Genomic DNA, 23,593 nt, shown 5'->3' with positions numbered 1-23,593 from the left:
GCCGCGTGGCTGACGGAGCAGTTACCTTTGACTTAGAACAGGGTTTTCCCCTTTCAAAGCTCCTCAAGCACTTTAGCCGCCGCGTGACGCCGTGAGGTGCCGTTTCCATTTCACTCCAACGCCCAGAGGGGAAATTGAAGTGACGTGACCTCACTAGACCTCAGACAGTGTCCTGAGCGCTTCTGCTCCGACTCCAGTAGCCTTGCCCTGAGGCCCCCAGAGGAGCCCCTGGGCGTCTAGAAGGAGAGGGAGGCCGGGCCAGGCGCCGGGCCAGGCGTGGCCTTTGAGCACCTGCGCTCTCAGACATCAGCCAATGGTCTCCTTCCAGCTTGAGGCTGAGCTACACTTGCAGAGAAAGTGTGTCTGTGCAACTTAGCCCCCAGATCAACTTTTTTTTTTTTTTTTGTCTTTTTGCTATTTCTTTGGGCCGCTCCCGTGGCATATGGAGGTTCCCAGGCTAGGGGTCAAATCGAAGCTGTAGCCCCCGGCCTGCGCCAGAGCCACAGCAATGCAGGATCCGAGCCTTGTCTGTGGACTACACCACAGCTCACGGCAATGCCAGATCCTTAACCCACTGAGCAAGGGCAGGGACCGTACCCGCAACCTCAAGCTTCCTAGTCGTCTTCGTTAACCACTGCGCCACGACGGGAACTCCCCAAATCAACTTTTTTAAACAATACTTATTTTCTGGTAGGCCATTACCAGCTCATCCAGAACTTTGGAACGAGGCACAGTTGAATTCAGATGGCCAGCTGGCTGGTTTCCACCAGCAGGTCCGTGTGAGATGCTCTCAGCAAGCGCCATCGCTCACAAGGAGGCACCGCTTTCTCCCAGCCTGCTCCTCAGAGCGGTCACGACCCTGGCGGCTGGCCTGGGCGGTCAGCACGGACTGTTCCTGAGTCTGAGAGGGAATATTCCCTCAGTGGGCAGGGCGGGTGGAGGGCCCCTGCGGGAGGGTGCCCTGGGCTCCGGGGGCAGCGCGGGAGGTAAACTTGGCCCTCTGTGCGCAGAGGGGCAGCCTCGGCCTGGGTGGCCCGCGGGCACGGACCTCGGCTCAGCTTCTGCAGCTGGGACCCCAGGGGTGCGGAGACGCCTCATGGAAAGGGACTGCCGGGCCCCGTTCCCCTCTCCCCCGGGGCGTTGCCAGGGGCGCGCCCGGGGACGGCTTTGGGGCTGCGGGTCATCTGCTCTGTCACCGAGTGTGACCCATCTCTGTTTCTTCCGTGTCCCCGTGGGAAGAGACGCCTCGGTCCCTGGGCTCAAGCATACGCGACACCCTTCCTGCAGCGGGAGGCCCGCGGGGCGTTACCTTGGGTCATGACGATCCCTGCCAGCGCCTTGTGGCGGGCGTGCGCCGACGCCAGGCCCACAGTCAGCTCGCGGAACTTCTGCGTGACCAGCTGGGACACCGAGTCGGCGAATTCCTGAAAGACACAAGCAGCAGGCGTCCTAGGCGCTGCGGGCCAACACGGAGTCCTGCCTCCTGCAGCCAGGTCCCCACGGGCGTCCGAGGTCACCCTGCCACGCACTGCCCCTGGGCGCGGTGGCCCCTGGGCCTCAGACCCGTGACTCAGCCCCTGTGTAGCTGGGCGCAGCACTGGAGCCCTTGGAGTCTCGGCGGTGGAGTCACCCCGCCTGGCAGAGCTTCCCCGCAGGGGCTCCCTGGGTTAGATCTTGAGAGGAGCCGGGCTTGGCACCCCAGACAGCCGTGCCCACGCATCCCCGGCTCCGCCCAGCCTGCTCCTGCCACGCTTCTGCACACGTGCACGTGTGCACACATGTGCAGGCAGACACGCAGCACACACCCATGCACACGTGTGCACAAAGACACAGGGACACGTGCACATAGAAACACACAGTAACAGACATGTGCATGAGTGTGTACACGCACACGCACATACAGAAATGCACGCGGCCACAGTGTGCACACCTGGGAGAACATACACTCGCATGCACATACACGCATTCAGACAACACAACCACACATGCATGCGCACACACACGGACACCTGCACATGTGCACACACATAGCCACCAAACTGATCTAACGCCGGCTGCTGAGTTTTCTGCGGTGACCCAGGGTTTCCAGGCAGCGGCACGCGGCGGACGGGGGACGCGTCTCCAGAGAGCGGGGCCGCCCTCCCTTCCACCTGGCCCCTCAGTTGACACCTGCTTTCCAGCGGGAGGTGGGCTGGCGGCAGGGGCCTTCCTGGGCCCTGGAGTCAGCCCCGGGCCTGCGTCTGCGGGGGCCCGTTTCCTAGTCCCCGGCCGCGCTGTTGCAAGGACGAGATTTCATGCGCTCACACACCTCGCGCTGCGTCAGGGCCCAGACACCGAGCCCCTTCCTTCATTGCTGGTGTTACTATGATCTTTTCTCCTTCAGCCAAATCAAAACGCCACTTCTCCATAAGGTGGGCACGTGGCTCTCTGGTGACGGATGGGTTTTCACTGTCCTGCGCGGCACGGTTGGACGTTGCGCTGCAGAAAGGACCGTTCTCAGATAACCGAAGGTGCGGAAGAGGCATGCAGAGACGGTTTTGAAAACCCCACTTGTAGGCGGTAAAGGAAACTCATGTGAAAACAGGCCTGCCTCTTGGACGCTAGAAACCTGCCCAGAAAACAGCAGAGGGCGGGTGGGGCGGGAGTGCCGGGTCCTCGCCCTGAGCTGCTGCAGCTTGAGCGGAACCCCCACGGCTGCCTTCAGGACCGGCTGGAGGGAGGGGGCCCGCGCAGGGGCTGGGGGCGTGTGTGTCCTGGGGTCTCCTTGAATCCGCTCCCAGAGCCCAGGCTGCTGGGCAAGACACCCACCTTGACTGGCGGCCACAGATCGTGGGGCTTTAGGGACAAGTCCTGGAGGACTTCCTGTCCTTTCGTGACTTGGAAACTGAGGTCCAGAGGGGGCAGGTTATGTCCCCAGGCAGCTGTGTGATGTCCCCAGGCACCCGTGTGCCATGTCCCCAGGCAGCTGTGTGATGTCCCTACACGTGACTTAGAACAGCATGAACCCACCCTCCTCCAGCCCTGGAGCCCAGCGCCTCAGGTCAAGGGGCCCCAGGGCCACGCCCTCTGGCAGCTCCAGGGGAGGCTCCTTCCTGTCTCTCCCGCTCCTGGGGGCTCCAGGCGCCTGGGCTGGTGGTCACCTCCCTCCAGTCTCTGCCCCCATCTCCACGTGACTCCTCTGTGTCTCCTCTTCTGTCCTGTGGTGTGTGTCCACCACCCAGGATGGCTGCCTGCTCCCCTGGGGCCCTTGGAGGCCCCAGGAGCACCGCCTGGATCAGACTCTGGGCCTGTCTTCCAAGGACCAGCAACAACGGCATGCGGGGCCCATGTGGGTCCAGCCGCGATGCTGGGAAGCAGGGCTCTGCGCTGGGGAGCGAGGACCCCCATCCAGGCGGAGGATCAGGGCGCTTCTGCAGGTCAGCCTGGGACTCAAACGGCGTCCCCCTCCTGCAGGGCGGCCCCGGCATCTGCGGGCTGCACCACTGGTGGCTCTGGAATTAGCTTCTGGGGCCTCGTGCCGCCTCCCGTGCCCAGCACGTCCAGGGCTTCGCGGCCGGCCTTGCACCCTTCGCTTCTCCGGGAACTTTCCAGGTGCTTCCTCTGCACCTTCTGCCATCTTCCTGAACGTGCAGGCTGTGATGAGACAGCAGGCTGCTGCGCCCGGGGCCCTGCAGGACGTCCCAAACCTTTGAACCGCCACAGAAAACACGAAACCCAGAAGCCAGCGACTCCCTCCGAGATGGGGCAGGACTCTGCTGGAGCCATCCACGCGGCCCGCCCCACCGGTGGGGAGGTGCTGGTGCCCCTCACTGTAGACGGCAGGGCGGGGACGGGACTCAGGTCTCCCCCGAGGCCACACCCTGGCTTCCTTGGTGGTTTTCCTTCCCCAGTTGCGCCGGAGTTTCTGACTTTAACCCTGACCCAATCTGGGGGTTGCTGCCACATCGCCCTGAACGGGGGCTTGCACCACAGACCTTTGTTTCTCACAGGCGTGGCGCTCACGGCCCAGGAGGGTGGGCTTCTCCCGAGGCCCCCCAGCTGAGCCCACCCCTCTTCAGGCTGTGGAGCCCGCGCCAGGCTTCCCGCAAGGCCAGCCTTCCCTTCCTGACCGAACTGAGCCTGAATCCCTTCCTCCTGCTGCGGCCGCAGGGGTTAGAGATCAACGCAGGAATCTGGGGACATGGGAAAGAGCGCCCTCCTCTCCTCCCTCACCCCTGAAGGATGCCCAGGCTCCCCGGAGGCCGCCAGGGTCCAGGGACCGCCTCAGACAGCCGTGGGCTTCTATCGGAAGTGAGGCCCTGACTTTGGAGGGTGCGGGTCACAGCGACGGCATCACTTCCCCTGAGCCACAGAAGGGAGGAGTCATCAGAAAGAGGCAAATAAAACGTGACAGTCAAGAGAAGCAAGTTGTGCACAGAGCCAGCTGCTGTGTCAGGAGCAGCAGGTGGGCGCCGGGATGTGTGGTGGGGCTGGGCCACCGGCGGCCTCTAACCTGTGTGCCGGCTTTGGGGCGGGCCCCTGTGAAGGCGGCAGGGGCCAGCCCTCTGCACAGCTCCACCTGCCAGGTAAAGACCTTCCTCGCAGGTAAATCGCCTTCCTGGGGCTCGGCTCCAGGAGTGCTGGGTCTCTGGTTACCCATGGTTTGTGGACTGACCGTGAGCAGGTGCCAGCGTGGGGCCTGTGGCGAGGACAGGCCTCTCGGCCTCGGCAGCTCTGAGTGGTTCTCGGACCCCCAGCCTGGCCAGGCACCTGCCGCCCCTCGCTTCTGAACACGCAAAGACCCAAGACCCAAGACCTTTGTCAAAACATCCCTCTCCTAGAGTCTTCTTTCCTTCCGTCATTTTTACGGGTCCTTGACATTTTCGTTGGGGGTAGTTCTCAATTTCATGGTGTCCCTCCCTGGCCCCGCTTTGAAGACTTGCCCGGGGTCTTCCCAGGGAGGAGTTTATGGAAAGTTTATATGTTGAACTATGACCCTTAGTTTTCCTGGGTTGAAAAGTTGAAGGAAGCGAATGTGAATAAATAACCACCTCCATTAGGAGAAGAGCCTCTGGCGCAGCGGCGGGAGGTATCTCCTGGCGCCTGCTGGGGTCTCTGAGGACTGAACCCTTGGGGCTTTGGGAATGGCTGGAGAAACACAGCCTGGGGGCTGTCCCTGTTCCCCCACAAACCGCCCCCCGTCTGCTGGCCACCGATCTCAGCGATGGGTTTTAATTGAATCACACGCGACTGCAGCTGAATGTCACCTTTCGTGGTGTGACCGTGTCCCGATGACGGGGAACGTCAGAAGCCAGGGCAGAAACTTGGAATTCGCGTTGGGGAGGAATCCGTGCCTCTGATTGAGCACTGGGGCTTTCCGCGTGTTTTAATCACTTGGGGTTTAACATATACAGTCAGCTTTGTTTACTGCAAACCCAGCTGCTTAGACCCTGAAGTAGTTTGATCTTGCCCCTCCCAGCGCTTGGTTTACGGCAGACATGGCTAAAATGATCAAAATCAAGTTTGTGTTGGGAATTACTTCCATCGGTTCAAATTCCAGGGCGTGTCCGTGGCTGTGTGGAGCGCGGTCTGTCTCCTCGGCTGGCTCCATGCGTCCGAACTACCAGAAACTTCTTAAAGTGTGCTTGTCCCGCGCACGGCCGAGCGGCCTGCATCCCTGCTTCTGGGTTTCCTTCCTGAGACCCTCTGGACGGTGAGTTCGCAGAGCCTTGCCGTGCGTCCTGGGGAGCCCGTCCCTCATTGGCACCTCGCTCAGGCCGGTGTCCGGCTGCCATCTCCTGACCGCCCAGTCCAGCATCTGGGACGAGGAGGCCTTTTTCCAAGTGCAAGTCCAGCCCCACAGCGGCTGCCCTGCACCCTGCAGAGGCTGCACCTCATGTGCACCTGCGCGCCACGCCACTGCCCCCACCCGCTGAGGTCTTGCTGGGCCGAGGCGATCCTGGGACCTGGGATCAGTCCCGCCTTACAGCCGCACAGCCTGAGGCTCAGAGGGTCGGGGAACTTGGCCTCCTGGTAAAGCCTGAAGCCTCTGCACCCACAGCTCCGCTGCTCCACTGAGGGCCGGTTCCCTAAACCTCACAAGCACCCAGATCCAGTTCCCTGGCCTCTGAGATTAAGTTCAGCTTGGGGTGGCTTCTCCGCTGGCAGGTGGGCAGCCCCGCGGTAAGCCTGGGGGAGACCCAAGCAGGTGGCTGAGACCCCGGGCCAGCCCCTTGGGGCCCATCAGGGGCTCTGAGCAGGGATGGGGGACACCTCCGACTCCAAGGGCAGGTCTGGCAGAATGTGGGGATCCCTGTGACGTAGCGAAGCAGTGGGGCCAGGTGGGGGGACTCGGGCTCAGGAACAAGCCCACCAGCTGTCAGGATGTGCCCCGGCCTGTCACTCCCTCCTCATCCGACCCCGGAAGGGTCACCGAGACGGTGCTCCCGCCTCAGGATGGAGGCTGTGGGGACCAGGGAGGCGGGGCAGAGGAGTGCCGGCTGAGCCCCGTCGGTGCCCAAGGGCCACCTGGCGCTCGAGAGGGAAGGTGCTGTGGGGAAGGGGGTCCTACAGACCCCCCCACCCCCCACCGTGTGTGTGGTCCATTCTCAGGGGCAAGCAGGCTGTTCTGGTGGCCCCTCCTGACGGGGCATCTGGCCAGCAGGACAACAGGCAGGGAGGGTCTGGGGGGCAGTAGGGGATGCCACAGCTCTGCACAGAGAGGTTCTAAAGACCCCCCCACCCCCCAATCCCAAATGACTAGCTGAAGTGTCATTTGCAACATAAATTCTTGCTTAAGTACAAAGAGGACAGATACCCACTGACTTGTTATCGCTGGTGACTGGGGGACCCCTGGGAGCAGGAGGGGTTACTGTAGCTGTCACAAGCCTGCCTGGGCCCCGCTGGGCACCCACGCCCTACATGGGAGTGGGTGGGACCTGCTCAAGGCCCCTCCCAGAGGCCTCACACCCCCCACCGCCTAGGGCTTCCGGACTGGGGGGTGGGGGTGCGGATCCCATGGTAATTCCCTGGCCCTGTGCCCCCGAGGAGCGGCCATCTGAGATCTGGTGATGCGGCTGGGGCACAACTTGGCACAGGCTAGACCCTTGGCCAGAGTGACCAGAGGAGGCTCTGGTGTCTGGGGGAATGGGAGTGATAAGCAGGTGCTTCTGCTTCCAAAGGCTAAGTGGGGGCGAGGCCCATGGCTAATGAGCTGCGCGGTGCTGTCTTAATGAAACAGGGACGTAGTGCTACCTCGGCTTGCGCACTTGCGCACGCTGTCTGCACTCGGCCCGCCCGCCCAGCCACCCTGGCACATTGCCAGCATTATTCAAACAGGAAAAACAAACTTTAAATAGGAACACCAAAAGACTTAAACTTTACTCGTCTCCAACACCAATATTTTGCGTGGCCTAGGGACACAGAATGTGTTCAGATTGGCGGTCGTGGTCCTCAGGGGTGAAACTGACATTCAGCCAAAGGGGAAGGATATTAAAATCGCAGATGATGAAGGAGAGAGGCATCAGTAAATATTTTCCTGCTGAAATCCCATCTTGGGGTTTAAGATGCTGAAACGTCGGAAATGTTAGATTTGCATATGGGCGGGGCAAGGCGGCGCCAGCCAATACCGACACGTCGCTGTGCAGGCCCACCTTGTCCTCCACGCTGGGCGTGCGGGGGCGCGGAGGGAGGCCACGTGCCTCCTCCCGAACAGCACTGCGGACCTGTGCCCCCGCCCCCAACCCCGCGTCGACAGCCCGCGCGGCCAGAATTGGGAAGGAGAAACGCTGCCAGAAGCTGCCAGAATCGTCCTCCGACAGCAGAGGGCAGGCCACGCCCCGAGGACCCTGTAAATGGGCTGCAATCTTGCCCGAAGGTGGTCTCAGCATTCCCCCCTGAGTCCGAGAAAAAGGCTCGCCTCTGGGTCTTGGTAATGACTCCTGTTTGCGGACACGGCCGTAAAGCCTCACTAGTCTCAAAGTCAGAGACAGGGAGCACCAGCGCCCAAGTCGTAATTCAGATTACCTGACTATCCAGTTTTTCTCTATGTCAGATTGCTGAGAGGCCCATAAAGAGCTGAAGGAAGCATGAAGGAGAAGAGCCCTCACTACCCTTCCCATGGCATCGCGGAAGAAGTCCTAGACTTGCAGTCAGAGGACCGGGCTTGGGTCCCTCCACCAACTTCTCGGAATCGGAATCCTACCGCCCCGCCAGCAATTACTGCTGAACCCTCGGTCTTCCCGAGAAAAGAGGCATCATAGGAATTAGCCCTGAAGTCCGCGTTCCAGTTCCCAGCTTGGAGGCCAAGCCTGCAGCCCCATGACTTTTCAGAGGATGCATCTCCTTCCATGTCACCAGAAGCAGGTGGCCAATGGGTGCAGACTAGGCAAGAGAGGCCCTCCCTCCAGGCGCCGTGACCGGCAGGTGCAGCTTGACTGCCTCCTGTGTTGTCCCCACTCTATTGCTCCTGCTGGAAGTGCCGAGCCAGGAGGGCTGCATTCCCGCAGTTGGCGCTTTCCAAGGATGGCTGTGCCATCATCGCCACTCCAAGGGCTCTTCTCCCCAGGGACCTCCGCTCGGTGACCTTGTCCTGTCCTTGGAGACTGTCCCAACCCTCAGTGAGGGGGACGGTGCCAGTGGGGGCCACACACTGAGTCAGTGTCTTGGGATGTCACCTCCTGGGTGCCAGTGGGAGGAGCCCCACGGGAGGCCGCAGTGAGCCCTCTGCCGGGGTCCTGAGCCCCTGGTGCCCTGCGGAGCGGTGGGTGCCGCCCCTGTTGAGCCTGCCCACACGGCAGCGTGAGCACGAAGGCATGGGCGTTTTGTTCCACAGCAACAGCGCCTGACACAGATGCAGCCAAGATGCTTCTGGACCACAAGGGCTTTATCCCACAGGCCCAGAGTCCGGCCTGGCGTGGCTGCGTTACGGCGGCCTGACTCTGAATGGGATTCGGGCCGGACTCCCTCCCTCTCCAACTGTGTCGTAGCAGGCGCTTGAGCCTGGCTCCGCTCTGCGCACCAAGCCCTGGCTGACGCTGCTGGTTTTCTGCAGGCCCACGTTTCCCACTTCCCCACACCGCTGCTGCCTCCGCAGGAAGCTGTTTCAAATGCAGTTTTGATGCCACCAGGCAGGCGACGGATGTCTGTTAGGACAGCAGTTCCTGCGATGCTTCTCTGTGCTGAGGGGTCTCTCTGGGCTGACCTCGCCCCCCATGCTGGCCGGGCAGACCCTGAGCACGAGGGGTGTCCCCCGTGGGGTGCCCTTGCAAAGAACCTGGGTCCCTGCTGAACAGTGAGAAACTGGGAGCTGCACGGACTCAGTCTACAGCCGGGGCACAGAGGCCGGGGGTGCTTTGGATCCAAAGCCAGTCTTGAGGAGGAAGCAGACCGTGCCGGCGTTTCATGCAGCCCCTTTCAGTGAAAACATGCTGTTTTCGGTGAGGAGGTGCTCGCCGGTTAAACTGTTTGCTGGATCTTTCATCGGCTGCAGATTTGCTGGTATTTTTAATTTGGAAGACAGTCCCTTTAGGGCAGTGCACTTGAGCACTAACAAGTGTTTGGAGCTGGGCGGACCCGCCCTGCAGCGACCCGGCCTGTCCACACTGCTTTCTGATCTCGGCCCTCCAGGTTTCTTCCCGGCCACCGTGTTCTGGGGTCATTGCCAGCATCTCGCTCATGAGCCCGAGGGCCAGCGCCCTGCCTGTCATCTTGGCAACGGCAGTGTCCACCCATCCACACGCACAAGCACACACGCGTACATGCACAGACGCACAGGCACAGCACACCCCAGTCAAGTGTGGGTTTGCCTCTGGGGGCTCAGGCGCACCCCCCAGGCGGGCAGGAGTGGAGTGGAGCCGAGCCTGTCAGAGCCCTGCTGGGGCAACGCGCCGCGTCCAGAGCAGCCTGGGGAGCAGCCGAGTGGAGACTGTTTCTCAAGCGTTTCTACTTTTATTTCGTCTCTGAAACTGTCCCTTGGGGAAAGGAATCAATCAAAATTTATTGAGCAAGACACTAATAAAATACCGAGTGGAATCAGACAGGGTCCTAGATGGAGCGCCTGTACCACGAAACACCGAGTGACAGTCGGCCGAGGACGTCCCGCCAGGGCTGGAGCCTGCCAGGTGCTCGCTGCCAGGGAAGCCCGTTGCCCTTGAGCTGCGTGGTCATCCCACCTGTTCACGGATGAGCAAGCTGAGGTGGAGGCATATACCTCCCTGCAGGGCACAGGGTGGCTGTGGGTCCAGAGCTCACGTGGTCTGGCTGGACCCCAGGCAGGCGTGAGCTTGGTGTGGTCGGAGGCCAGGTGGGGGTTGGAGTGCTGCCCCTTATGCTAGTTTGGGTCTTACCGCTGCCTTCAGTCACAAGGTGACCGTGGCGACTGGGGGGCGGTGAGCTGCCTGGGGGGTGGCATCCGAGTCCACAGGCCCAGAGGCGGATGCTCTGAATCGGTGGTGAGGCCGGGGCGCAGCTGTTGTCACACACGGCACAGTTTGCCAACCTTGGGACAAGGAGGCCCTTTCTCAACAAACGGCACTGGCTCCCCGAGCTGTTGGCAGCAGGCCTGTCTTTGGGGCTTTCGCGCTCCTCTCTGCTCTGTCCCGTTTTCACGGGAGTCCTGTTGGGTCGGTTTCGCCAGAACCCCCTGCCCACCGGACGTCTGCTCTGAGTGACTCTCCACCGCCGACCCACCCGGCCCCAGGCGTGCGGATTGGGCTGCGTCTCTCTCTGCAGATCCAGCACCATCTTCCTTTCCGTGAACGAAATCTTGCTTTCTGTGCTGTGGGGACGTCTGAGAACCAGAGAGGGTCTGAAACAAGCACTGGGCGGTGGGCGGTGGGCGGTGGGGGTAGGGGTGGGGGAGGACGCTGAGCTGGGATCGACTGGGCAGCGGCTCCGCCCGCCTCTCGTGGGGCCAGGACGCCAGAGAGACTGACATGGCAAGTGCTGAGCTGAGGGTGTGGCGGGACGTTAGCCTGTCTGTCTTGTCATCTCCATCTGCGGCCTCCATGTGTCCCAAGTGGCCCCAAGCGGCCCTACACAGCCAGCTGCCTGCTCCAGGCTGGGCCCCTTCTCTCTCTGTCTGTGGTCTACACCGGCCTCGCCTCACAGGGTGCTACTGCGAGGCCCCCACGGAACTCCGCCCCTAGGAAGACCCCCGCCCTTGCTCCTGCCTCTGAACAGGCTGAGACCAGCTGAGACTGCCTCAGAGCCGAGCAGCGAGGTTCCCTCCAATCTCACCCCCCTGGCTGGGGTGGGAGGGGCGGTCCCAGCTGTGGGTCATTTGCTGAACAGAAGAAGGTTTGTCTGTGGACCGGAAGGTCTCTCCATATGTGTGATGGCATCGATCTGGATTTGCACAGACAGGGCTGGGGGCTGGTCTTCCTTGTAAATTCCAACTTTATGCATACAAATAATCTGGTATGTTGGCTCTAAAATTCTACATGATTAGTTACGTTAAAGAAACAGGGGAAATGAAGAAAAGCGGGGGGCACAGTTGTACGAGGGGCTCGTGCTGTGCTGGTGACAAAGGTTCAGCTGTGTTAGGAGGCGACCTAACCCCGCCCCGACAAAGAGATTCCGTCCTCTGCTTTCTGCTCCTTATTTTGTGGTGTAGCCCTGCCGTCTGGCTCACAAGCACCTCCCATGAGAGTGAGTACAGGCCAAAGGGCTTGACCTTCAGTGGGTCACTATGAGCGTGGCAGGTGGTTCCCCTTTCTTGGCAGGTAAGAAGGGGGATGATTCCAGCAACAGCAGTGACCCTGGGCGGTTCCCTAGGAGCCAGGTGGCGACAGGTACGCCCACCTGCCCAAGGCAAGCTGGCTGAGCAGCGGCAGGTTTGGAGTTCCCATCCGGATGTTTGGATTGTAGCACCAACATCTGGGCTCTTGACCACGTCAGAAGTGGCTTTCAGGGATTTTTTTGTAATTGAGGGTTTTAGAAAAGCCCAAGATAAGAGATCCCACGTTCGTTATTGAATAATTGAGAGCCAAGGGTTGTGTACACAGATATCTGCATGTCTGCATATTGATGTACATTTGGACTTACTCGCAATTACCTAGATTGTTAGAGGTCCACACACTTATTTAAAAATATTAACCGTAATTACTGCTTTAACAATTAACTTCAAATTGGAATTCAATAAAAATGTAGAAAATAAACTAAAACCACACTGGAAAATGTAGCACTTCTGTTTTTGTTGAACTGGTGCTTTCCGATGTGCTCAGGAAGATATTTTGCATCTGGGCTTAATTAGAATCTTTAAATTCTCATTAGTGCACTAATATGAGGATGCTAACAGATGAGGCCCTCTGTTTGGGGTTGATTCATGGTTGTTTGAGTTCATCTGGATTTAAAAAGATGTAAACAAGAAGAATTACTGCAGCGCATCAAGAGGAAAAGAATCTCAATAGGAGAAGTAGTTGTTCCACAAAGGAAGTAATATTTACTTTCTTAGCCTCTGTTAAATTCAAGAAGAGTTTTTTAGCCATTGCCTCAATAATAAGGAACTAACACTGTTTTATGAAGTTCCCAGTAATGTCAATGTCACATTCATTTCCAGATGCCATAAAGGATGAACTCTCAGACCCCTCTGTCTCAAGACTGGCCCCAAATTTGCTTCTTTGCCCTGAAAATAGGTCCCATAGAGGAGACAGAAAGTAGATTAAAATTGCTGAATAGTTCCAAACAGTACATCTGCAGCACTCACTAAAGCAGAGCCAGGCCATCACTGTCATTTCTTCACGCTCATGGAGACCCAAGGCCAGAGAGATCCAGCACTCCTTTGTACTTGTACCTGACAAACAGGAGAGAGATAGCTTGGAAAGTGCCCATTCTTCCAGCCGAGCTTCCATGGTCAGCAAGTCATTGTCTCCAGACCTGGCCTCAGTGCCACAGTGCATGCATCTAGGACCTGAACCTGGTGCTGTCACGCTCCTAGAACCAGTGCCTAATCCAGGGCCACCCCACAACCCTGTGCCTACCAGCAAACAAAGGTCTTTTGGTGCTGAAGCCAGTCCTTAAAGTCTGGAGGAGGGGACTGTCCCTTCAATGCAGAGGCCAATGCAAGGCCACAAGGAATATTAAAAATCACAGAAACATGACACCACCAAAGGAACACAAAACCTTTCTAGCAAACAACCCTGAAGAGTTGGAGATCAATGAATTTCCTGACAAAGACTTCAAAGTAATTGCTTTCAAAGAAGCTCAGTGAACTACAAGAGAATACAGACAACTCCACAAAATCAGGAAAACAAATCATGAACAAAACGAGGAGCTTAACAAAGAGATGGAACTCATAAAATAGAACCAAACAAACTCTGGAGCTGAAGAATACAACAATTGTGGTCAAAATAATACAACAGAGAGCTTCACTAGCAGACATGATAAGCAGAGGAAAGAACCTGTGAACTCAAAGACAAGTCAGAGGAGAAAAAAGAAAAAAAAAAAAAAGAATGAAGAAGGTGGGATTTATGGGACAACATTAAAGGAATGATGGATATGTTATGGGAGTCCAGAAGAAGCAGAGGAAGAAAAAGGCAGAAAGTGTATTTAAAGAAATAAAAACTTCCTAAATCTGGGGAAGGAAATAGACATACAAACTCAAGAAGCCAAAGGACTGCAAGTAGGTCAAACATGAAGATGTCTACACCAAGACACACTGTAACTATACTGTAGGAGTCAAAAACAAAGACTTGAAAGTGGCAAGAGAAAAGTGAGCCCTCACGTATAAGGGCTCACTTAGATTCCCAGTGGATTTTTCAGCAGAAACCTTGTGGACCAGCAGAGATAGAGTCGAGATATCAAAAGAAAGATAAAGGCCAATCTTCAAAAAAGAAGATGGGAGAAGGTCCTTCCCTGACAAACAGAAACTGAGAGAGGGTGTCACCAGCAGACCCGCCCAACAAGAAATGCCCAAGTTACACACACACACACACACACACAGGAATATTATTCACCCTTCAAAAAGAAGGAGATCCTGCCGTTAGTGACAACGTGGATGCACCTGAAGGATGTTGTGCTGAGTGAGATGAGCAGGCACAGAAAGACAAACATAGCAAGACCTCACCCTACATGAGAGCTAGAACAGGAAAATTCACAGAAGCGGCGGGTGGCATTTCAGATTTGTTTCGAGCAAACCTGACGTGGAGACGGCCATGCTGGGTGTGTTCTGGGGAAGCACGAGGTGACCCTCTGGAGAGAAGGGTGAGTACGTTCTTATTAGACTGACCTCGGGGGTGAAAGGGGTGGGGAGCAGCATGAGGACCGAGGAGTCAGGCTGTTTGGGGGACGAGTTTTTCATGCGGGCCCTCCGAAGCCCAGAGGCGGAGGTGACAGTTTCCCACGGCTCGTGCCCGGTCTGCCCGCCTCCGGGGAAGGCGCTGCGGCCGTCTGGAAATCAGCGGGTTTGCCCCGTTCCCTCTGTCCCAGACGCAGAGTCCGATCGCACCAGAGGCGTTTTCGCTGGTCGCCCTGACTCCCTCTGAGACCGGCTCCAGTCCACACCACTCAGCGGCCGCAGGTCTCTGGTGCTACACTGACCACTTTGCCTGCCTGCTCTAGGTGTGGGGACAGAGGCAGTGACCTTCCCTGTGCAGCCACTTCAAGGCCATCAGCTCGTCTGCCTCAGGACAAGCCTCGGGCCCGTGGGTGTCTGCCAGGCACCTTGCAGCCCAGGATGGGACTGGCTTCCCTCCCCAGGGAAGTGCGGGTTAGAGCCAGCAGGACGCTCGCTGGGGCAGAGGCCCTGGCCCTGAAAGGGGATCTGCCGAAAATCACGGAGGGTCTTCCGTCTGCAGCCAAGGGACTTTGTCTCCACGTCCCTCAGGCGGGGATGAATGGCCCTCAGGATCGGGGGACAAATAAAGGACATTTGTTGCAGGTCCTGAGTCCCCTGGGCTTCCTCTGAACAGAGCAGATGCTGGGTAGCTGCTCTGGGGACAATGGGCAGAGATGCCCATCCCAGGGTCCCCAACGCCAGGGTCCCCAGCTCCCAGGTCCCCAGCTCCAGGGCGTGGCTCAGGAGGGTGGCTGAGCTGTGGGGGCTTCTGGGCGGGGGGCAAGACTACATGACAGCCAGGGTCTGCCCCGGCCTGGCCACCGGGCTGCTTGGCCACAGGCTGGCGTCCAGGCCCCACAGGGCGTGAGGCTGTACCCGTCTGTCCCGTCACCACCCCTACGAGGCTCCCCTCAACGGCTTTTCTGTCCCAGCAAGACGGCCCCAGCCCGTTCCCAGGCCCCAGACGCTCCCACCCCTTGGCCTTGGCGCCTGGCGGGGTTGGCGGGGCTGCAGCAACCTGGGGTCCTGCCCCCCAGTCCATGTGGCACACCTGGAAACCGGCCCTGCTCCGTGTTTTCCGTCTACACCTGCCACAGTCCCGAGATTCCTCACTGGACCGGGAGGGGATTTCAACTAAATGAGAGGAGCTCGAGGGCCAGGGCAGGTACTTTCAGTTCCCAGAGAGTGTGCGGGCTGCCCGGACAGGCAGAATTGACACGAGAACTGTCGGTCAAGGTGAAATGTTTAGAAAAAAATGGAAAACATGACGAAAGTTACTTTTGCAACAACCGTCCCCGTGAAGCCCATTTACCCCTGATCAGCTTTGCTCTGAGGCGCTGCTGTGGGCCTTCTCTGTGAAGACGGTGGGAGCCTTCACAGACTCAGAACCAGAAGGTTCTTTTTTTTTTTTTTTTTTTTTTTTAGGACCGCAGCCGAGGCACATGGAGGTTCCCAGGCTAGGGGTCGAATTGGAGCTGTAGCCGCTGGCCTACACCACAGCCACAGCAACACCAGATCTGAGCCGTGTCTGCGACCTACACCACAGCTCACCACAGCTCCCGAGCGAGGCCAGGGATCCAACCTGCGTCCTCATGGATACCAATCGGGTTCTTTAACCACTGACCTATGATGGGAACTCCAGAACCAGCAGTTTTCACTTTTTCCTGACTCAGGAGGCAGCCCTCTATCTGCCTGTCATGTGGCACCCTGAGCGGAAGAGGCCTGGGCGTCCTGGGGGCGGGTGGCAAGGCCTGGTGGGGTCGTGACCACACTGCCGGGAGAAGCACAGACCTTCCAGCTGCACAGGTGCATCCGGGGAGGTGACCCAGGTCTCCAGTCTGTGGGTCTCGGCTGCGGCCAGGCTGGCTGTGAGCCCCCCAGCAAGTCTGCAGCGCCCCCTGCCCCAGCTAAAGGACCCAGAGGCGGAGGCAGCCGCCCCTTCTCCAAATGAGGGTCCTTGTTACGGGGATGATTCTGACGGGAGAACCATCCTGGCTTTTCTGCAGGAACTTGTGGGGAGAAAAACCCGCAAGCCTTTCCGTAGCAGGTATGTGGCTAAGAAACCAAGATGCTTCGACCGAAAAGGTGAATCTTTTCAGAAAAGTCTGCGTCACCTCCAGAGACAGCGAGAGCCGTGCCTTTCGGCGGGGGGCGGGGGGGGGGGTTCGTTCCTTTGCCCTCGTCTTCCTCTCCTCTTTCCTCTCGTGCGCATTAAAGAACCGCTGATGGGTTGGGGAGCAAACCTGGCCTTTGCTGTGAGCGTCTCGGAGTTTCCTGCTGCGTCTTCGGGGCCCTCCGCTGAAAGGCTTGTTGTGCCAGTGGAGGTGTGTGCGGGTCCCGGGAAAAGCGGGCCAGGCGTGCGTCTGGGTCTCCTCCTCCGCCGCCGACAGGGCCCTCCGCCTCCTCGCGCTCAGCTCCTTGCTTTGTCATTTTTTGGCTTTTGTTTTGCAACTGACAAGAAAAAAAAAACCCTGACACCAACCTTGGAAGATGGTAATGCGTTCAAGGCTGTGTTTTCCTCTCAGATCGGATAAAAATCTTGCCTAAAACCATGTCCAACCTTTCCAGCAGGAAGTCCAGATGGCTTTGCAGCCTGTGGAACGGACTGCACCCACGGGCGCTTGGCAGGGCGTCAGGAGGGCAATGTTGCTCTCGAAACAAAAGACAGCGTCTGTGGTGCAGGCGTGGGGGGAGGGGAAGAGCAAACAAAGGAGAAGCTCGGACCCTTGTCTGCAGGTGGTGGGGAAGCGGGTGAGGGGAGAGGTGACGTCAGCTGCAGATGGTGCAAAAACGGCTCCTGTGAGACCAGGGAGAATGCCACTCTCCTCCCCTGTGGGTGAGCTGCCGACGCGGTCGGCTGAGTGTGTCTGGCACATGCCTGCATCTCGGTGCCAGTGCAGAGGTCGGCAGGGGGTTCCGCTGGCACTGACGGTGAGGGTGTGGTGGTGGGTGCGGCGGGGCCCGAGCCCGGGAAGGAAGGGGACGACGAGGCGCTGCTGGAGGGCCGTGCCCCCACTGGAAGGAGACTGCTCAGTCCTGTCCTCTATGGCCACGGCTGGCACCTTCCTGGGGGCCGAGGGCGGCTGCGCACATGGCTGTCGGGGCCGTGGCCCTGGAGAGACGTGTGGGTGTCTGCAGGATGGACTTCGATTTGCAGCAGGAGAAGCAGAGCCAAGGCGGCGGGCACACTCCTGAGTGAGGCCCAGGAAGGCCTGCTCCTCCAGTTCCCCTCCAGCACCTCTCCTTTGCACCAGCGTCTCCCCGGCTGGGTGGTACACTGAGCAAAGCTTGCTGGCCTCCCCCCCCAGGTTCCGAGCTTTGTGGGCTCCCCTGAGGCCCGTGCTGTGACTCCTGCCAGCCGCACCCTGCCTGCAGGCGAGCCTCTCCTCTGCCTCCTGATTGGCACCTGGCGGGTCCGCCTCCTGATTGGCACCTGGCGGGTCTGCCTGTCATATTCTCCTGGGTCGAGTTAAAAACATCCCAGAGCCAGGCCCCAACCCACACCAACTCTACGTGGATGCCTGGGGGTGAGGACAGGACTTGAGGACTCAGGGACAGGGCGCAGGCCCCCGCAGGGGCCGAGGTGGCCAGCTCTCGCAGAAGCCGCTCAGGTCCCTTCTGGAGGGGAGGTTTTCAGTGTCTCCGTCATGTGTGCCTCTCGCTGCAGCTGGTTAAGCCTCAGTGTCCCTGGAAGGCCAGTTCAGGCCTCTCTTTGGGACGAGGTCTAATCTTTTGGGACAGAGCCCGGCACAGGGTCCCCAGCACATGCTGACGGGCTGGTGGATGGGGCTGGGGGCGTGGATGTGACTCGGGGTAGGAGAAGTCAGAAGAGTGAAAAGCCAAGAGATGACCTTGAAGATGCTACACAACCTTGCGAAGGATCCTGCCAAACGCAGGAAGCTGGTGGGGACTGCGTGGCGCTGGGACGCAGGTCAAAGGCGTTGACATGAATTGATTTGTGCTTTTTGGCGTTTTGAAGCCACTCGGGAAGCACTAAGGTGGAGGACTGGCATTTCATTAGCAGGAAATGGGAAGAAGGCGTGAATGAGAGGGCGTGAAGCAAGGTAGGAGCCGGGACCGCACCCTGAACCTCGAGGGGGGAGCGCCACTGAGATGCTCCTTTGTCTCCACACCCGCTGGGCCCGGACAGGGCTGCTCTGTGGCTGGAACTCGGGTTTCTCCAGAGAGCGGAGCGTACATGGGGCTCGTCAGGGGTTTCTGATGTTTAGAGTTACCTCAGCTCTAAAATGAGGGACAATGATAAACGGATTCCTTTTGTTATTTCAAAATATTCTTTAGAGCAATAACCTCCAGTGCTGCCTAAGGTGGGAGAACTACGGCTTCTTTGAAGCTCGGCCAGTTAGACGTTAACGGCAGCAATGGCTTTACGCGCATCAGCAAGAGCTCTTTGTGAACCGAGCCGCCCCTGGACCCAACGGCCTCCTCGGGGAGCGACTGTCACTTACGCCAGTGACTGGCGGAGGCCGGCCTGCGGGCCTGGCTTCCTCCCGAGCACGCTTCTGGTGGTGACGGCGGTCGTGGGGCCAGGGGTCCAGCCCGACTGCCCAAACGGACTCGGGTCCCTTCTGGCCAGGCCCCCAGACCCCCTGGCCTCTGGAGAAACACAGGTTTGGGCATGTCTGCAGGAGGACAGCGTGTTCCATCCACGGAGGAGGAGGAAGGCAGCGCTCGCTGGTTTATACCGGCTGGTTTATAACCTGATCCGGCTGGCTCGACAAGCGTGGCTGCCGCGGAGTGCTGAGCAGTGTCAGGCCCCGCGACGTTTCTGCCTACGGACCGTTCTCATGCATTAATTCACCTTTTTTGGGGGGGCCATGCCTGCAGCATGTGGAAGTTCCAGGGCCAGGGATTGAACCCATGCCACAGCAGTGACAATGCTGGATCCTGAGCCTCTAAGCCAGCAGGGAACTCCTCTTGCAACCCCGTTACCAGAGGAGATTTCAAAGCGCTCTGGGCGATGGCTTCGTTTACTTGCTGTCTTCCCGGCCCCCACGGGCCACCGGCTGGCGGGAGGGAAGGCGCAGTGGCAGGTCGGTGACAGGGCCTTCCCGGGGCCTTCCGGGGTGTGGAAGGTCAGCCGGGGTCTGAGCGCGAGAAGGCGAGCGGGAGGGGTCAGGGCGGCTGTCACGCCTGTGCCTGGATGTCCTGCTCTCGGGGTCTTTCTCTCAGGACGCATCTGAAGGCGGTGAAACCCCTCGGCCGGGGCCACGCTGGGGGACAGCGGGGGCTCTGACCACCTCTGCTTCAAGCTGAGAAGCAGAACTGGAGAGGATCACGGCTCACGACGGTCCACCGGGTGGGTCCCCGGTGCTGATCCGGAGCCTCTGCAGCCACCGCGGGTCTGATGGTTCCGTCGCCGGCGCTCCGGCCTTGGCTCGTGGTCTCCGCAGACTCGACAGCGTTCAACAAGCTTTGCTGAAGATCAGCTGGGGGATCGTGCATCTCGCACCCCGGGGTGTGTGTGGGGGGTTTCTCCTCTCGACCCGCCACCTCCTTCCCGGGGAAGCACTTTTCTGAAGCCTCCGTCCTGAAGCTGCATCTCGTCAGGTCCCCTTCTCGCCCGCAGGAAAAGCGTGCCTCCCGCTTCTCCGTGTCCCTCACGGGTGGGCACGGCCATCCAGCTTTCCCGACTCGGGCTCTGCGTTTCCGCCTGCTTGTCTGCGCTTCTTCAGCGGTTGTTTGTTTGTTTTTTGCTTTTTAGGGCCACACGCATGGCCTATGGAGCTTTCCAGGCTAGGGTTTGAATTGGAGCTGCAGCTGCCGGCTACGCCACAGCCACAGCGACGCCAGATCACAGCCACTTACACCAAAGCTGAAGGCAACACCGTATCCTTAACCCACTGAGCGAGGCCAGGGATCGAACCGACGTCCTTGTGGATACTAGTGGGGTTTGTTACGGCTGAGCCACAGTGGCAACTCCCCAGCGGTTTCCTTATTTTCCTCCCACACAAAAAAATGCTTTGTCCAAACCGTGCAGTGAGTAGTGTCCCCGCAACTTTATGTCCAACTGAACCTCAGGAGGTGGCCCTATTTGAAAACAGGGTCTTCGTCGAAGTGGTCATTAGACCAGAGATGAAACAGCCCTGGGTTCAGAAGCTCCAAGAGCAGTGGCGGTGTCTTTGCAAGAGGAGGGACGGGGGCTAGGGGACCGTCGCAGACGGCCTCTGTGCGCTGGCGCGGGCTGCATCCCTGCACTGAATTTGGCAGCTGCCAGAGCCGAGGACCAGCCCTCACACATTCGATAACGTGGAACAGCCCCAACGAGTGGATTTAGGGCTAGAGATCGGCTGCTTTGCCTGCGTGTCCCCCTGGGTGACATGGGTCCAAGCTCCAGGGCATCTGGTGCTTACCGAGCAGAGACCCCCACCTGCTGGGACCCCCCCCTCTCCGAGCCCTGTTCCGCTGACCTCCTCACCCCCCTAGGCCTGCAGCCCTGTCACTGCTCTGCCCAGGTGACCTCATGTGGCGGCCACCACCCCAAGTCCCCCTCCTCCCCGTCAGCCCAGGTCTCCAGGAACCTCTCAAAGATGCAGACGCAGTCCAGACGGGAGGGCGGCAGAGGCGGGAGATGCCCAGGCCATGCCAGGAGCCGCTGGAGGATGGCCCCGGGCCTCCTGGGCGCGCCCAGGACCGAGCCTGCTGGATCTCGCCTCTGCCGCTGGATTTCCTTGTGTTTCAAGCCACTGAGTGTGTGTTCGCTGCTCACGGCTTTGACAAAAACCTGTCCTTCTCGTCGGCTCAGTGCTGGTAAAGGCCCTTGTCCTTCACCGTGATCCTGACAATAGATCACGGAGATGAGTACTGGCAGAGACACTGGGCAGAAGACAAAGCAACATGCACACAGGACACCTTCCTGGCAGCTGAGACCTGCCATGGAATCAGGGCTTGTGAGGACAAATGTCTCCCCGGTTCCCAGGCTCTTCAAAGCCACTGGCTCTGCTGGACATTCCTCAAAAAACCCCAAAACAAGACCTACCACATGACCCAGCAATTCCACTCCTGGGAATGTGACCAAAAAACCAAAAGCACCAATCTGGAAAGATACGTACAGCCCAGTGCTCACTGCAGCAGTATTTACAACAGCCAAGAAGCAACCTGTGTCACATATACTCAGTGGAATACTACTCGGCCATGAAAAGGATGACATAATGCTATCTGCAGCAACATTGGCGGACTTGGAGGGCATTATGCTCAGTGAAGTAAGTCAGACAGAGGAAAACAAATACTGTATGATATGGCCCAAATGCGGAATCTAAAAAATACGAAAACAAAAAAGAAGCAGACTCACAGATACAGAGACCAAACCAGTGGTTACCAGTGGGGAGGGGGAGGGGCCACAGAGGGGGGAGGGCTATTACAAAATCAGGCGTGTGAAACTTTTGAAAATTTGTAAAGCACTAAAGAATTTTTAAAAAGCCACTGGCTCTTATATCCAAAACCCACCGCCCAGGGCAGTTAGTACTTGGTGGAAAGCCGGAGACTGGTGGTAACAGCAGAGGGACTCACAGCCACCCCCCCACCCCGCCCCCGCCACCCTGCGCACAACACGACCACAGGCCCTGCGACAGCATCAAAGACACAGGACAAAGGCTCTGAGCGATTCATCCAATTGCAGTAAAAATCCACAGCGGGGCTGGGACTGGCGTGTGCACACTGAGGTCTATGTGTGGTGGGCGTCGGGGCCCGCTCACACCTGGGAAGGCTCCCCAATGTGCTGCGAGACTCTACTCGGGAAAAGAATCTGAAGCAGAATGGATACGTGCACGTTTATAACTAACTGAACCACGCTGTCGTACAGCAGAAATTATCCCAACCTTGTAAATCAACGACACTTCAATAAAACTTAAAAAAATCAAACAGCAGAGCTACCTCACTTTTGAACAGCACAGATGTGGACAAAACTAAGAGGAAGCTGTCAGCACGGCCGCCAGCAGGGGCGGAAGCAGCTAGGGCAACAGATGCATTTCAGAACCCAGGCTGACGGCAGAGAAGAGCAGACATTATTAAGACAGAAACCCTGGACTAGAGAATACGTGTCTGTCATAAAATCATCAAGACAAACAACCTCGAAGACTTGGGCAGACACAGGCAGATCCTAATTTTCTTGGTGTTTCTCTCTGTCTCTCTGTCTCTCTCTCAGGGTTCATTAGATTGGCTGATTAAATACTAGGGGGACTAATTAGAATCTAGAGTGAGTATCAGGCAACGCTAGGAAATCATTATGGAATTCCTGGAGTTGTATCTCCTGTCATTGAATTTTGTGCTGATGTTTCTGGTATAATCCTGTCAGGTAACTCATTTTTTAAAATGGACTTTGTTTTTAGGTTCACATAAACAGAGGGGAAAGTACACAGATTTCCCAAATATCCCCCCCAACTCCCATGCACAGCCTCCCCTATCTACTTCCCCACCGTCAGTGTCCCCCCCCACCAGCATCCCCACCATCGACAACCACACCATCAGCATTCCCACCATCAACATCCCTATTACCAGCATCCCCACATCAGCATCCCCACATCAGCATCCCCACCTCAGCATCCCCACCATCAGCATCCCCACCATCAGCATCCCCACATCAGCATCCCCACCGTCAGCATCCCCACATCAGCATCCCCACATCAGCATCCCTACCGTCAGCATCCCCACATCAGCATCCCCACCATCAGCATCCTCACCACCAACATCCCCACCGTCAGCATCCCCACATCAGCATCCCCACATCAGCATCCCCACCATCAGCATCCCCACATCAGCATCCCCACATCAGCATCCCCACCATCAGCATCCCCACCATCAGCATCCCCACATCAGCATCCCTACCGTCAGCATCCCCACATCAGCATCCCCACCATCAGCATCCTCACCACCAACATCCCCACCGTCAGCATCCCCACATCAGCATCCCCACATCAGCATCCCCACCATCAGCATCCCCACATCAGCATCCCCACCATCAGCATCCCCACCATCAGCATCCCCACATCAGCATCCTCACAATAAACACCCCACCATCAGCATCCCCACCATCAGCATCCCCACATCAGCATCCCCACCTCAGCATCCCCACCACCAGCATCCCCACCATCAGCATCCCCACCATCAGCATCCCCACCATCAGCATCCCCACATCAGCATCCCCACATCAGCATCCCCACCATCAGCATCCCCACATCAGCATCCCCACATCAGCATCCCCACCATCAGCATCCCCACATCAGCATCCCCACCATCAGCATCCCATCAGCATCCCCACCATCAGCATCCCCACCATCAGCATCCCCACATCAGCATCCCCACATCAGCATCCCCACCATCAGC

General features: G+C 58.3%; 3 protein-coding genes across 11 annotated transcripts in view; 1 reads left to right on the top strand and 2 right to left on the bottom strand.

Moving 5' to 3' along the window:
* Positions 1–4,808, top strand: part of WDR37 (WD repeat domain 37) — a 111,329-nt gene extending 106,521 nt beyond the window's left edge. For all 6 annotated transcript variants that reach the window (XM_021064034.2, XM_021064033.2, XM_021064036.2 and 3 more), the window contains exon 14: positions 695–4,808. In XM_021064034.2, coding sequence (XP_020919693.2) covers positions 695–1,321 — 627 coding nt within the window. In that variant the 3' untranslated portion in view covers positions 1,322–4,808. The remainder of the gene's footprint in view (positions 1–694) is intronic.
* Positions 1–23,593, bottom strand: part of ADARB2 (adenosine deaminase RNA specific B2 (inactive)) — a 455,387-nt gene that overhangs the window by 39,243 nt on the left and 392,551 nt on the right. For all 4 annotated transcript variants that reach the window (XR_014818186.1, XR_014818185.1, XM_021065069.2 and 1 more), the window contains one exon: positions 1,310–1,424. Coding sequence is in view for 2 of the 4 variants with exons in the window: in XM_021065069.2 (XP_020920728.2) it covers positions 1,310–1,424 (115 nt within the window). In the remaining 2 variants the exon portion in view is untranslated. The remainder of the gene's footprint in view (positions 1–1,309; positions 1,425–23,593) is intronic.
* Positions 15,663–19,717, bottom strand: LOC146399630 (uncharacterized). The gene is made up of 5 exons (XM_084980964.1): positions 19,569–19,717; positions 19,205–19,485; positions 18,721–18,815; positions 17,768–17,872; positions 15,663–17,700 (listed from the first exon to the last, which is right to left on the bottom strand). The coding sequence occupies exons 1-5, from the start codon at positions 19,715–19,717 to the stop codon at positions 16,798–16,800; spliced, it is 1,533 nt and encodes a 510-aa protein (XP_084837090.1). The 3' UTR covers positions 15,663–16,797.

The sequence above is a fragment of the Sus scrofa genome, chromosome 10 (assembly GCF_054392235.1).
Source record: "Sus scrofa isolate SSC_HxYL_T2T_F1_AM1 chromosome 10, Sscrofa_HxYL_maternal_Yorkshire_Landrace_v2.0, whole genome shotgun sequence".
Classification (NCBI taxonomy): Eukaryota; Metazoa; Chordata; class Mammalia; order Artiodactyla; family Suidae; genus Sus; species Sus scrofa.
The sequence above is the reverse complement of the archived record's forward strand: the minus strand, read 5'-3'. Positions and strand labels throughout refer to the sequence as shown.